This window comes from Gadus macrocephalus, chromosome 1 (genome assembly GCF_031168955.1).
Source record: "Gadus macrocephalus chromosome 1, ASM3116895v1".
In the NCBI taxonomy this organism is placed as follows: Eukaryota; Metazoa; Chordata; class Actinopteri; order Gadiformes; family Gadidae; genus Gadus; species Gadus macrocephalus.
Window position 1 is genome coordinate 22,531,822 of NC_082382.1, and position 15,000 is coordinate 22,546,821.

The following is a 15,000-nucleotide window of genomic DNA, read 5'->3' on the forward strand; positions in this document are numbered from 1 at the left end:
ATAGTGTTTGAATTCAAGCTTATACAGAGAGCTCCCTGACACTTTAAATAATAAACACACCAAAAAGCTGGACCTTGAGAGTAAATATTAGCCTGATATTTCCCTCTTGTCTCGAGTTTAGACTGCCCAGTCATCTCTTTTATCTGCGGTGGGAAGTCTTCTGCATTCTGCAACGTGGAAGATATTAGAAGGGGACTGAGGGTGTGTTCATCTAACGGTCGGTTTACATGCTGAGTCACACACTGCCGCTCACAACGATCCCTCCCTCAGTGTCCCCCGGGGGCGTGGCCTAGTGTGATTACAAGCTCACCTGGTCAGGAAGACGCTCACCTGGTCGCTCATGACCTCACCTGGTCACTGATCCCTAACGACCTCAACCAGTCGCTAAAGCTGTTTTATAATAATGTAGATAATGCCCTGTATAATTATACTCAATCCTGTATATTAAACCCCTTTATAGTAATTATATTAAACCCGTCTATTCAACCCTGTATAATAAACCCTTTTTAGTTTACTTAACCCTGTAAAGTAATTGTATTAAAACTGTCTTTAAACCCTGTTCCCTGGTGTGCCCCTAGCGCCCCCCGGTGTTGAGGAGGCTGATGGCGTCCCGCCTGCTGGAGCGTTTGAAGCGCTCGCTCTTCAAGGAGGGCGAGGGGGCGGAGCCTCAGCCACCAGGAAGTGAACAGGAAGCGGATGGGAGGGAGGAGGAGCGATGGGAGGCGGAGCTAGCCGAGGAGGAGGAGTGTGTGTCCGAGAGGCTTGGCGGCATGCTGTGCTTCGACGGAGCAGGAGCAGGAGCAGGAGGAGGAGGAGAGGAGGGAGGAGAGGAGGAGGGCTCAGGGATAGACAGCGACTCAGACTTCCTGAGCGAGTCCATGGAGGAGGGGCTTAGCAGCACAGGTGAGGAGACACCTGTCTGTTAGGGCTGCTCGATTATGGGAAAAATCATAATCACGATTATTTTGTTCAACATTGAAATCACGATTGATCAATATTATTTTGAAGTTTGATAACATGTTGAATTTATTCAGCATGTCTCTCCCAAAAAAACATTGTAGCTGAGAACTTTTCGCCTTTTCGCCTTAAATTTCGCCTTAAAAAATGGTCTGTCTGTCTGTCTGTCTGTCTGTCTGTCTGTCTGTCTGTCTGTCTGTCTGTTTGTCTGCCAGTCTGTCCGTCTGTCTTCCCGCCTGTCTCCCCTGACTCTGCCGCCCTCCACTCAGAGACCAGTCCGGTGGGCGGGGCTCAGTTAGGCCCCTCCCCCGCAGCACGCCTGCTGCAGGAGGGCTGGCGGGGGCTCCGGGGGGGCGTGGCCCCGGCCCCCCCCAGCAGGGGGCGGGGGGCGGACCAGCTGCTGTTCGAGGCCACGGACGCCAGCGTGGTGGTGGAGGGCTCCGCCAAATACGTGGTGAGGGGAGGAGACGTCCCAACACGTGTGTGTGTGTGTGTGTGTGTGTGTGTGTGTGTGTGTGTGTGTGTGTGTGTGTGTGTGTGTGTGTGTGTGTGTGTGTGTGTGTGTGTGTGTGTGTGTGTGTGTGTGTGTGTGTGTGTGTGTGAATGCATTTATGTGTGTGTGTGTGTGTATGTATTAATATGTGTGTGTGTGTGTGTGTGTGTGTGTGTAGCTCTACACCATCCACGTGGTGCAGGCGGGTGGCAGTGACAAGACCCCGGCCGTCATCACCAGGCGATACTCTGACTTCCAGCGGCTCCACGCCACCCTGCGCCGTAACCATGGAGACCAGATGCACGGAGTCTGCTTCCCACGTGAGGAGAGAGAGAGAGAGAGAGAGAGAGAGAGAGAGAGAGAGAGAGAGAGAGAGAGAGAGAGAGAGAGAGAGAGAGAGAGAGAGAGAGAGAGAGAGAGAGAGAGAGAGAGAACAATACAATACATTCTCTGACATCATGCCGTGACGTCCATCATGTGTTCTCTGGTTGCCATGACTCTGACGGCGGTTGCTAGGTAAGAAGCTGCGCAGTAACTACACGGCGCAGACCATCGCGCGGCGGAGCCGGGCCTTCGAGCAGTACCTGTCCCACCTGTGCTCCGGGGCGGTGCTGAGGGGGGCGTCCTGCGTCAGGCTCTTCTTCTACCTGCCGGACCTGCTGACCGGACAGCTGCTCATCAGGTACACTGAGTCCTGGTCCTGGTCCTGGTCCTGGTCCTGGTCCTGGTCCTGGTCCTGGTCCTCTCCTCAGGTGTTAACCAGTAGTCATGTTGCTGTACACCAGCCTTCACTAGCACCACCCTTCAATAAAACCAGCCTCCATTACACCACCCTTCACTAACACCACCCTTTGTTATCACCACCCTTGACCAACGCCACCCTTCACCAACACCCCCCTTTGTTAACACCACCCTTCATTAACACCAGCCTTCACTAACGCCACCCTTCATTAACACCACCCTTCATTAACACCACCCTTCATTAACACCACCCTTCATTAACACCACCCTTCATTACACCACCCCTCACTAACATCACCCTTATTTAACACCACCCTTCACTTACACCACCCTCCACTAACACCACCCTTCACTAACACTTCACTAACACCACCCTCCACTAACACCACCCTCGTGCTGTGGTCCTGCAGGGTGGGGCGGTACCAGGAGGCTCTGGGTCCACTGCTCAACGCTAAGAGACTGCAGACCAAACTGGGCCACCCTCAGGCCCCGCCCACCACGTCGGCCACGCCCACACCACTGGCCCCGCCAACTCTATCGTCCACGCCGACCGCATTGGCCCCATCCCCCGCCTCCCCCCATTGGCTGTTCACGCTCGTGGCACTGGCCAGCTGTTTCCAGGAAGTGGACCAGCTGGAAGAAGCTCAGGAACACTGTGACGAGGCCCTCCGCCTCCTAGCCCCGCCCCCACACACCGACAACACCTTTGAGGACAGGCCACACCCCCAGGAGGATGGGCCACACCCCCTTGGTGATAGGCCATACACCGCACTACCGATAGAACTTCCCCAAACTATGGACAACCTCAGCCCAACCAATGAAAACCCTCCTCTGCTCCTGCCCAAGCCCCACCCACTCCTGCTTCAGTTGCTAAGGGCCATTGTTCGGTTGTCATGGCAAACAGGAAGAGACAAGCGGCAGTGGGAGGGGCTTCTGCAGCAGCTTGAGGAGCAGTGGGTGGAGCCTGACAACCAGCCAACCATCAAGGAGTTCCTGGTGAAACAAGACCTGAGAGAGACGGAGACGGAGGGGTAGCGCACACACACACGCACACACACACACACACGCACACACACGCACGCACGTGCACACACACAAGAAAACACACACACACACAAAGACGCGCGCACACACGTAGACACTTTATTGAGGCACCTTAGTGTTGCACCAGTAGTAGAAGTATCTACCAAGTATATCGTAGCACCTAGTGGCTAGCATTAATAAAGGGATTAGCGAGCTACTTTTAGCCTTAGAGGTGAGAGTGCAGGATTAACTAGCATCCAGCGATGAGATCCGCCCTCCCCTTCCGAACTACGGAGTCCCATACTGGCCTATCGGGGGCCAGCAGGTAACTTCCACAATGATGTCATCGTATACGACCGCATCGTGTAGCCAAGTATCGTGTAACAAGGTGCCTTGAACGATTTTAAATGGTATCATACAGTGAACTAAATATACTGCACCTTTTAATGAATATAATTAGCTATCTAGCATTAGCATAAACAACGGCATTTAGCTGGCCGCCTATATAGCATGAATATGGCGATTAGCTGACTTGATTTAGCATTAATAAAGGCATTCAAAATGCTACCTTGAGCATTAATAAAGGCATATAGCTAACTATCTTAGGCATTATTAAAGATATGTAGCTAGCTAGTTTTAGCATTGAAAAAGGGTATTTTAAGCAGGTCAGTACTAAGAACAGATGACGTTTGTTTTGGACAAAACCACTCATTAGGAAGCACATTTTGGAATGTGTGCTCAGTGTCAGAGGGGGTGAGTTGAAGAAGAATCATGGCTGATTTATGTCTGGACAGAGACAATGTCCGCCATTACTTGCGGTCTTTGCAGGGAAGACTGCAGGTAAGGTAGCGGACAGAACATATCGTTTAGGCCTCTCAAAAACACGTTTTTACACATGTTGGACTTCCTGAAGGCACAAAGACATTACATAAAGCTGTGTTGGATAACGTCTTAACTCTGATGTAAACACACCAAGCACACCACAGTCTGCTGCTAGCGTACAATATTATCCTCTTTATAGACATGTAAAGGAACGCTATTATAGTCCTCATGTAACCTATAATACTGTGCAGCAGGTCCTTTCTGAGTTATCTCTGTCGCTTTCGCTACAATATTTACACTTTTTACAGTGCCACGTTTTTTAATATCTCTAGGCTTCGTCCACATCCTTTTACATTGATCTTACATGTTTAAACGAGGAAGGAATATGTGGAATGGAACTTTAAGGCTCCTTTTAAACGTATCGATATAATGGTGCATGATTCATATCTGACCACTAGGGGGCAGAGGGTCCCCATCTGACCAGACGGAGGCCTTAGTCGCCCAAAAAGCATTTTCAACAGCACTTAAAGGACCCTAGCCGTTTGGAAATCTCGCACCTTTGTGTGTGAGAAGTTCTGGAAACTATTCAACAGGATTAAATACATTTCAGTTTATTTAATTAAAATAGGATTTTAGACATCAAGAAATGTATTATTTGATAAAGGCAATAGAAGTCATTTGGGTGTTTAATTAAGGGACATAGGACCTTTCTGTTGTTCACCTGTGGTGAGTCCCAGCCGTGGGGTGAAGGTGGAAGAGCTGCTCTGTTCATGGGTTCTGTGGAGGAGGGTCCAGGGAACTTGTTTTTTCTACAGTTGTGTTTTATAGAATAAAGGTCTTGTCTCGGCAGAGCGTGTTGCGTGATTCTTCCAGGCTGCCCCTGGACCTGCAGAGGTCACCAGCAGGGGGCAGATGGAGGCGTGCTCTGATTGGTGCAGCCTTCAGCGTTCTCAACACGGCCGAGTAAGAGGGACGGACAGGACCCCACCCTGACCCCACCCTGACACCAACCTTCACCTGGGCTCAGCGCTCATGGCCTCCAAAAGAAACAGAATCGATGCTAAAGTGAGCACAATTTGCTCAACAAGTCAGGTTCTGCCGCTTGCTACTGCTCACTCCTGCACCATGCATATATCTGTTTAATAACTTTATATATTATATTGACATGCTGCCACTGTCCTATTATTGCTGTTGTTTGTAATTGAATCCTCCACACAGCTGTGAGGATGGGCTGTGTCCTAGTGCTGGAATGTGATTCTGGTTATTGACCACTAGAGGGAGCCGTGTGACATGCTTATGTTCCAGTGGTCCAATGGAATAATTCCGGAATGTGTTGAATTCATTTGTAACAAACACACCCAGTGTCCCTGGAACCACTGCTTCACAGCAGATCATCCGTCATCTCCGTGACAACCCTGACGTCCCCATTGCCCCCTCGCATCACCCTAGCAACCATTACTTCGGCATGCATACACAGTTACCTAGCAACTGTCATCTGTCATCTGTGACATCATCAGTGTGCTGCTTTCTACAAGGTCTTGAATTCAACCTCGAGAGCAGATTCCAACTGGTGGTTCAGGACCCCAGAGCACTATTGGAGACTGCTATGGGCTCCACTATGGGGACCACTATGGGACCCCACTATGGGGGACCAATATGGGGGACCGCTATGGGGGACCACTATGGTCTAATAAAGTGAGATAAGTGATGATGCAGATTGGATGAAGAAAAGCCTGCCATGAGGCCACGATGCTATTGGTTTTCAGACGTAGACAGACCACGGTATTGGTTTTCAGACGTAGACAGACCACGGTATTGGTTTTCAGACGTAGACAGACCACGGTATTGGTTCTCAGACGTAGACAGACGATGGTCCCGTCCACAGGCTATGGTCAGTCCAAGGTAAGAGGGATATTTTTATATCAACAAGTTTGTTAAGAAATACAAACAAAACATAATATGCCGAAAAAGCATAAATATGGAGGAGATACATCCCATCCTTGAACCTTCTTGCCTCATGTGTTGCTTGTTTACAGTCTGATGAGAAATCCATCTGTGTTTCCGACTTGAACCTTCTCCCATGTGTGCTTCCCAGCCGGACTCTGAGAACAAGTTCTTACCGCTTCAAATGACTTTACGTATACGATTTACTTTGCTTCAACTTTTTTGGAAATGTTGCTCTTGAAGTTTACTTGCAAGTTAAAGGCTCTTTAATAGAAAAGTTCACTCAAGAGTTAGTTTGATCACTACATTACATACTGGCTCAGCTGGGTTCATCTGGGTACACTGTTTTGCATTCACAGCTGGTAGCTAAGGTGAACATGCTAAATGCTAGCTGATATAAAGTGCTAGCTTTGTGTCACTCAGGGCTCTAGTGAGATGATTGTAGTTTTGTTCCCCCCAAAAACAGATTGTACATCAACACTTTACCAGGTTAACACAGAAGAACAGTGCACAAACAAGTTGTTCACACACACACACACACACACACACACACACACACACACACACACACACACACACACACACACACACACACACACACACACACACACACACGTGGTTTATCAAATATAGTACTTTACCAATATATCCACAGAGGTCAACTCTTTTCTCTTTTCAAAACACAGGCCATAAAAATAAACTTTCTTTGTTGCAGATCCCGGATACTAAGCTTCTGCCCTTCCTTTCAAAATATCTTTGTATGACTCTTTCCTGCATCAAGGGTCATCTCCCATTTACACATAATGCTTACATTTCTCATCAGGAACTTCTGCCTGGACCACTGTTATGGGTCTGGGATGGATCTGTGACTGATCTGTGATGGATCTGTTATGGATCTGTTATGGATTTGTTATTGATCTGGTATTGATCAGCTCCCTGCTGAGCCCAGACCACAGGTTCATCCTGTTCACTAAGCTGGTTGTATCTCGGCGGCACCAATCACAGTCTAACCTAGGTGGTCTCTAGACAGCACTAACAGATAACAGTTTGCCGGGCGTTAGCCCGTAGACACTGATTACAGGGTGCAGATGAAATCCTGTCAGACACTTGTAGCAGGTAACAGAATTAGACAGCAGTAACGGATATAAATAGGAGCAGTGAGACAGTAGTAACAGATGGTTAGGATCTGTAAGACAACAGTAACAGATAGCAGAGTTAGGATCTGTCAGACCGTATTAACGGATAGCAGAGTTAGGATCTGTCAGACCATAGTAACAGAAAGCAGAGTTTGGATCGGTCAGACCGTAGTAACAGATAGAGTGGGGATCTGTCAGACCATAGTAACAGATAGCAGAGTGAGGATCTGTCAGACCGTAGTAACAGATAGCAGAGTGAGGATCTGTCAGACCGTAGTAACAGATATAGTGGGGATCGGTCAGACCGTAGTAACAGATAGCAGAGTGAGGATCGGTCAGACCGTAGTAACAGATAGCAGAGGGCTGCGACAGAGCTGGCTGTCAGTGTCCACGCGGGTCCCGTGTGACAGCAGCTCCTCCACCGTGGTCCAGTCGTCGAGCAGCTTGCTGTGGCGCAGGCGGTTCTGCTTCATGTGGCTGAGCTCCAGCACCGTCTGGGAGGAGGTCGACCCCTGACCCCCGGCCGCCAGCTCCTCCGCCCCGCCCCCCCGCCGCTCGCGGTGTTGCCGTGACAACGCCGCGTGGCGCCGCCGCTCGGTGCGGCTCCAGTAGCGCCCCGCCCAGTGCCGCTCCTCCTCCCAGCCCGCGCCTCCCGCCCCGCCCTCTCCCCGCGCCTCCTCGTCCGTGGTGACCTCACTGCGCTCCCTGGCCAATCGGGACGCCCGGGCCCGCAGCAGCTGGTTCCTCACCGCCTTCTGATTGGACAGTCTGCAGCGGGGGGAGGAGGGGGAGTGGGGGGAGTGGGGGGAGTGAGGGGAGTGGGGGGAGTGAGGGGAGAGGGGGGCCACCGCCAGCGTGCTGTAGAGGGGGCCATAGTGGCTCCTGGGGGTGCTGGTTCGATTCCCCAGAGTCTGAACACTGCGGCCGTTGGAGGCGCGACTGGAGGCGGAGCCGGGGCTCTTGGAGAGGGAGTCCTCCTCCTCCCGGCTCCTCCAGCGCACCTCCCACTCCTCCGCACTCCTGCCCCCGGGGGGGTCGTGGAGCTGGAGGGAGTTGAGCTGGAGGCGTGGGGGGGGAGTGGGGCGGTCGGGACCAGGGACGCTGGCCGTGCTACGGGGCTCCGGGGCAGGGCTGGGGGCTCCTGGGGGTCCGGTCTGGTTCATGTTAGGGTGGCTGGCTCTGCGAGGGCGTTGCCTGTCACTCAGGTCCGTCAGGGTCTGGCTCCGCCCAGGTGTGTCTATGGTCCCGCCCCTCCGATGATGATGCTGCTGCTCCAGCCACAGCACCCTCCGTTGGCAGGGCTCGGTGCGGCAGCCTGGGGGACATACAGCTGTCAGGAGAGGGCGCTAGCACAGAGCTAGCCAACACTGGAGCACAGAGCTACCCAACAATACCTGAGAGCTAGCCAACACTCTAGCGCAGATTTAGCTAACACTCTAGCACAGAGCTAGCCAACACTCTTGCACAGAGCTAGCCAACACTCTAGCACAGAGCTAGCCAACACTATAGCGCAGAGCTTGCTAACACTTTAGCAAAGAGCTAGCTAACACTCTAGCACATAGCTAGCTTACACTAGCACAGAGCTCAGCAAGGGGGAAGGTCACAGACATACATCTGAGCGGTTGAATTAGACCAGGAGCGTTAAATGATTAGGATAGAGCTACTCCCAAAAACGATGTTTTAAGATATATTAAGAAATATTTAGACAATAAAAGGTACATTCGCTAGTTCTCACCGAGTGCGAGGGTGGAGGGCGGGTGGTGCCGGGGCAGGGTGGGGCTCTTCTCCGCCCGGTGGAACTGCACCGTGGTGGTCACACTGTTCCCCACGGTGCAGCGGGACGCCTGGTTCACCTGCGTGGTCTCGGGGATGGACTCCAGGTCCCAGCGTCCTCTCTGCTCCCGGGGGGAGGGGCCTGGGCGGTGGGGGGGGGCGTGTCTGTGGGCTCCGTGGCTCCCGTGCATCTTGTGGAACCGGCGGAACTCCCCGGTGCTCACGCTGTGGAACCCGGAGTCGCTGGGCTCCGAGGAGAGGAGGGACTCTGAGGAGGGGGAGGAGCCCGGGGAGGAGGGGGTGTGGCCGGGCAGCGAGGACACGGCATCGGTCTCCACCTCCGACAGCAGCAGCTGGTGATGGAGGTGGGGGCTGTCCGGCCCGCAGCCCAGCCCGCTGTCCAGCTCGCTGAGCGGGAGGTAGCCCAGAGAACGGTCTGCCCTCCAGGGGGCGCTGAAGTCAGCCTGGAGACCAGGGGAGGTCATTACACCCTCTATGGAGGGATGAGAGCTCTATTCTAAATGAAGGATGAGAGCTCTGTTCTCTATGAAGGGATGAAAGCTCTGTTCTATATGAGGGATGACCTCTATTCTCTATGAGGGGATGAGACGAGAGCTCTGTTCTCTATGAACGGATGAGAGCTCTGTCCTCTATGAAGGGATGAGAGCTCTGTCCTCTATGAAGGGATGAGAGCTCTGTCCTCTATGAAGGGATGAGAGCTCTGTCCTCTATGAAGGGATGAGAGCTCTGTTCTCTATGAAGGGATGAGAGCTCTGTCCTCTATGAAGGGCTGAGAGCTCTGTCCTCTATGAAGGGATGAGAGCTCTGTCCTTTATGAAGGGATGAGAGCTCTGTCCTCTATGAAGGGATGAGAGCTCTGTCCTCTATGAAGGGATGAGAGCTCTGTCCTCTATGAAGGATGAGAGCTATATTCTATGAAGGTGATTTGAGATGAGGTTCTCTACCTGTCTGTGAAAGTGGTTTGGTCCCGCCTCCTCTGTGTTGTAGCAGCCAATCAGACAATTCTCTGAGTTTGGTTGGTAAGGTGAGCCATGAGCCTGAGACAAGACAGAAATTCACATCAGGTCCCAGCACTTGGACCACGCCAGGTCAGTTAGCGTCAGTGAACAGGGATATGCAGAAAGACAAACAGACAGACAGACATAAAGAGACAGTCATGCAGACGGGCAGAGAGTCAAAGTGGACGACAGACAGAAAGGCAGAAAGACACGCCCATAGACAGACAGACAGACAGGGTGGAAGGCAGACAGGTGATACCTGGTAGTCCAGTCTGTCCAGGTGGTCAAGGCTGTAGGAGACGGTAGGCATGTAGCTATGGGCCGAGGGCTGGTCCCCTGACATGCTGGGCCGGTAGTCATTGGCTTGGCAGAGTTCAGGGGTCATCATCATGTGATCAGAGTACATGTCAGGTGATCGGTTCATGTGACCGTAGTATTGCCTATGGAGAGGGAAGTTTGATATTTCACAGGGAGAAAACTTCATGTGATATTGAGGGACTAGAAGTGTTGAAGAATCAAGTATCTCCCAATACTCTCAGGTTGTGATCATAATGGGATGAAGACTATGCTGGGAACCAAATTGGGACCATGGAGAGGAACTTTCCATGGTACCGTTACATGTTGGACAGCAGAGCTCCTTAAAGGTTTGGTATGGAATTCGCTTTTTTGGCCATTTTTGCAAAATTACTTGAAATCCTTATCATAACCCACTTACAGCCACTGAGTTAGAAGTACTGACAGGAAAATTAAATAAGTCAATCATCTGTGGAACGGGCAGGGCTCGAAAAACTCCAGCCAATGATTTCCACAGCCACCGAGTTGCATTGGACAGTAAGTACGTCAATCAGACGGTCGTACTGCACTCCCCCTCCCCCGCGCGCGACCCCTTCGTGCAGTACTCGTGACCCAGAGCTCGTGACCCAGAGCAAGCTCCTGTTTGTTGTTATCCTGCGGTAGCTACTGGAACTAGTTAATCCACATTTGGACCTAGCAGTAGAAGACTTCTATTCGCCATGTTTTTTAACGAAAACCTACGCTAGCCTGGCTCGCTCTCGCGCATCTGTGTTCGCGCTCGTGCATGATTGCGCGTCCAGGTACTTGGAATGGGTGGAGTCAGAGTCAGCGTTGAAGGAGAGGGGGTAGGACCATTTGAGTTGTGTATTTTCAAAATCTGCTGGCGTTTCGCAAATCCCATACCCAACCTTTAAGGTAGGAGAACAGTTCCTTAAACCACTAACTCTAAACACCGGTAACCGGTTAAGAGACCAGTGACACGAGAAAGACCTTGGAGTGTACAATGTTCTTCAAGTGCTGGTCTCACCTAGCCTGGATACCAGCCTGAACTCCGCCCACAAAATATTTGGTCTGGAGATTCAGTCTGGAATTGAGCTCGTTGGGAGGTATTTGGTCAGATCAAAAAGTGATCTGACCAATCAAATTGTAAGGGCGGGCTTTATACGTTGATGGACAGATGATCCACATTAACGTAATCAACCACGTCACCAAAGAGCGCTCAGCGCTTTTACTTTTTTTCTCAAAAATGCTGACCGTGTTGCCAATTTGTCCGTGTATCCTTAAATTCTTTTTACAAAACCGGCATAAATCGTTTATGTCCATCTTCTTTTTCTACTTCTTCGAACGTGCGCTCAGTTGAGTTAGTCTGAGAATAGCTGTGCTTCGCACAACATACGTCACATACTACGTTGCTCTGATTGATTTTAGGTCTATCCAATTGAGCGAAGAGGCATTTTCCTTCCTGGTTCCGCCCTATAATCACAGCCCAATGGTTCGGTCTCAGACTCATATTCTGACTAGAATTATGAGTATGACATCGCCAGGCTAGGTCTCACCCACACTGTTTCCTGAAACTCCTACAAGACCCAACTTCTCCTGCTCCTGCTACTTCCTCTACCTCCTACTGCTTCACCAGCCTTCACCTCCTTCTTCTTCCTAATTGTTTCGGCGGCCAGCACTGATCAATGCAGCATTTCCTGTAGGCAACCGGAAGACTAAGATATCCTGTCTGGACACTGAAGTTCTTAGACAATGTGTCCGTAAAGGTTTCAAATCAACACGGTAGGAATACGCTTATCAAGATTTCCATCTGAAAGCTTCATGTTGCCTTCTCGATGAGTTTCTCTTTCGTAGGGAAACCTCTGACCAAACATCTCCTGCCTCTTTCTTTTCCCTTCTTTATGGGCCATTAGTCTGACCTGTAGGTCTCTCTGTGACCTACCCATTGGTGTTGGTCTCTCTCTCTACTGACCTACCCATTGCTGTAGGTCTCTCTGTGACCTACCCATGGGTGTTGGTCTCTCTCTCTACTGACCTACCCATGGCTGTAAGTCTCTCTGTGATCTACCCATGGCTGTAGGTCTCTCTCTCTACTGACCTACCCATGGCTGTAGGTCTCTCTGTGACCTACCCATGGGTGTTGGTCTCTCTCTCTACTGACCTACCGACGGCTGTAGGTCTCTCTGTGACCTACCCATTGCTGTAGGTCTCTCTGTCACCTACCCATGGCTGTAGGTCTCTCTGTGACCTACCCATGGCTGTAGGTCCCTCTGTGACCTACCCATGGCTGTAGGTCTCTCTGTGATCTACCCATGGCTGTAGGTCTCTCTCTCTACTGACCTACCCATGGCCTTAGGTCTCTCTGTGACCTACCCATGGGTGTTGGTCTCTCTCTCTACTGACCTACCGACGGCTGTAGGTCTCTCTGTGACCTACCCATTGCTGTAGGTCTCTCTGTGACCTACCCATGGCTGTAGGTCTCTCTGTGACCTACCCATGGCTGTAGGTCTCTCTGTGACCTACCCATGGCTGTAGGTCTCCCTGTGACCTACCCATGGCTGTAGGTCTCTCTGTGACCTACTCATGGGTGTTGGTCTCTCTCTCTACTGACCTACCGATGGCTGTAGGTCTCTCTCGGACCTACCCATGGCTGTAGGTCTCTCTGTGACCTACCCATGGGTGTTGGTCTCTCTCTCTACTGACCTACCAATGGCTGTAGGTCTCTCTGTGACCTACCCATTGCTGTACTCGTCCCTGTGGGCGTCGTCTCTGTTCACCAGCCCCATGGCTCTCAGGGCGTCCCATTGTCTCTCCGCCGTGTAGTCGGCGTGCCTCTTCCTGTGGCCACGCCCCCTCCTGTCATCCACCTGCACTGCGATTGGCTGACCGTACTCATCCACGAAGTGAAGCTCCTCCCTGTGCCGGTGATGTGTGGGGTCTTGACCTTTGGCCTGGAAATAGGGACCGTTAGGATCCTGATGTGCACAGACGCATAGAGGTCATAACCATGACAACTTGTCACCGAGCCAAACTCAGTCTTACAGAGCAGGTGAGGCGTGAGAGCAGGTGTTAGCATTAGCATGCAGTATGAAAGTAGATGTTAGTGGAAGCATTGGCATGGGCATGAGAGAAGGGGTTAGCTGTAGTGTTAGCATGCAGTATAAATGTAGGTGATAGCGTTAGCATTAGCATGCTGTGTGTGAGTGTGTTTGTGTTTACATGCTGTTTGAGAAGGAGAAGTTAGCATTAGCATGCTTTATGATTGTAGCTGATAGCCTTAGCATAGCATGCTGTATATAGGTCAGCCTGTAAACTCTGCGCTATACTTTTACCCCCTGACTGCCTGGCCAGGGGCACACACACACACACACACACACGCAGACACCCATACACACATACTGACACACGCACGCATGCACACATACACACACACAGACAGACACATACACAAACAAACATACATTAACACACGCACACACACACACACACACACACACACACACACACACACACACACACACACACACACACACACACACACACACACACACACACACACACACACAAATACACATATACATACATACATGCCTGCATCCCTGCATGTATGTATGTGTACAGTATGTATGTTTGTGTATGTCTGTATGCATGCAGGCAGAACAGTACAGAGATGTGCGGTCCCATTTTGACGTAACGCAGTTAGACAGATCTTCCTAGACGTCGCTCACTCTCTCTTTATCGCTGTCGCTCTTCCCCTCTCCTCTCTCCCCTTCACTGTCTCTCTCTCTTTCTCTTCGGGGCAATATCTCTCTTCCCCTCTCCTCTCTCTCCCCTTCACTGTCTCTCTCTCTCTCTTTGGGGCACTATCTCTCTTCCTCTCTCCTCTCTCTCCCTTCACTGTCTCTCTCTCTTTTCTGAGCACTATCTCTCTTCCTCTCTATTCTCTCTCCCCTTCACTGTCTCTCTCTCTCTCCTCAGAGTACTATCTCTATTCCTCTCTTCTCTTTCTCCCCTTCACTGTCTCTCTCTCTCTAGGGCACTGTCTCTCTTCCTCTCCATTCACTTCTCTCTCCCCTTCACTGTCTCTCTCTTTTCGGGGCACTGTCTCTCTTCCTCTCCATTCCCTTCTCTTCCCTTCTGTCTCCTCTGCTCCTCGTCTTCCTCGTAGAAGGTACTGATGGGAGATCAAGTGGCCTCACATCTTGTTCTGTGTCTCAATACCAACGTGCTCTGGGAGTACTGGAATGCTCTTAGTACTGTGGTACTCTGGTAGTACTGCAGCACTATGGTAGTACTGTGAAATTCTGGTAGTACTTTGATACTATGGTACTCTGTCTGTACTGTGGTACTCTCTGTCTGTACTGTGGTACTGTAAGTACTTTGTCAGTATGAGTACGAGTTAGTCTGCTGGAGGTTGTCCCTGCAGACAAACACACACACGCACACACACACACACACACACACACACACACACACACACACACACACACACACACACACACACACACACACACACACACAGTGTGCTAATAGTTATAGCCTCCGGTCATCTGAGCCTTTCTACAGTTTCTGAGGGCTGCAGAATGTATCTAGGTTAGTGTGTGTGTGCGTGTGTGTGTGTGTGTGTGTGTGTGTGTGTGTGTGTGTGTGTGTGTGTGTGTGTGTGTGTGTGTGTGTGTGTGTGTTGGTTTGTTTGTATATATTTATATGTGAGCGTGCGTGTTAGCAGGTCGTCCTCGAGAACATCACATCTTTGTTGCTGGTCCTCTCTCTCTCTCTCTCTCTCTCTCTCTCTCTC

General features: G+C 50.9%; 2 protein-coding genes across 2 annotated transcripts in view; one reads left to right on the top strand and one right to left on the bottom strand.

The window, feature by feature from the left end:
* The window catches only part of snx21 (sorting nexin family member 21), a 6,685-nt gene extending 1,800 nt beyond the window's left edge, over positions 1-4,885 (top strand). The window contains exons 2-6 of the mRNA XM_060059063.1: positions 579-903; positions 1,227-1,411; positions 1,629-1,770; positions 1,967-2,132; positions 2,602-4,885. Of these exons, the coding sequence (XP_059915046.1) occupies positions 603-903; positions 1,227-1,411; positions 1,629-1,770; positions 1,967-2,132; positions 2,602-3,226 (1,419 nt within the window). The 5' untranslated portion in view covers positions 579-602 and the 3' untranslated portion in view covers positions 3,227-4,885. The remainder of the gene's footprint in view (positions 1-578; positions 904-1,226; positions 1,412-1,628; positions 1,771-1,966; positions 2,133-2,601) is intronic.
* A 2,566-nt stretch (positions 4,886-7,451) lies between these two features.
* Positions 7,452-15,000, bottom strand: part of LOC132464009 (uncharacterized) — an 8,162-nt gene continuing 613 nt past the window's right edge. The window contains exons 2-7 of the mRNA XM_060060165.1: positions 12,939-13,153; positions 10,168-10,348; positions 9,855-9,947; positions 8,852-9,353; positions 7,972-8,431; positions 7,452-7,884 (exon numbers count right to left, since the gene is read on the bottom strand). Coding sequence (XP_059916148.1) covers positions 7,452-7,884; positions 7,972-8,431; positions 8,852-9,353; positions 9,855-9,947; positions 10,168-10,348; positions 12,939-13,153 — 1,884 coding nt within the window. The remainder of the gene's footprint in view (positions 7,885-7,971; positions 8,432-8,851; positions 9,354-9,854; positions 9,948-10,167; positions 10,349-12,938; positions 13,154-15,000) is intronic.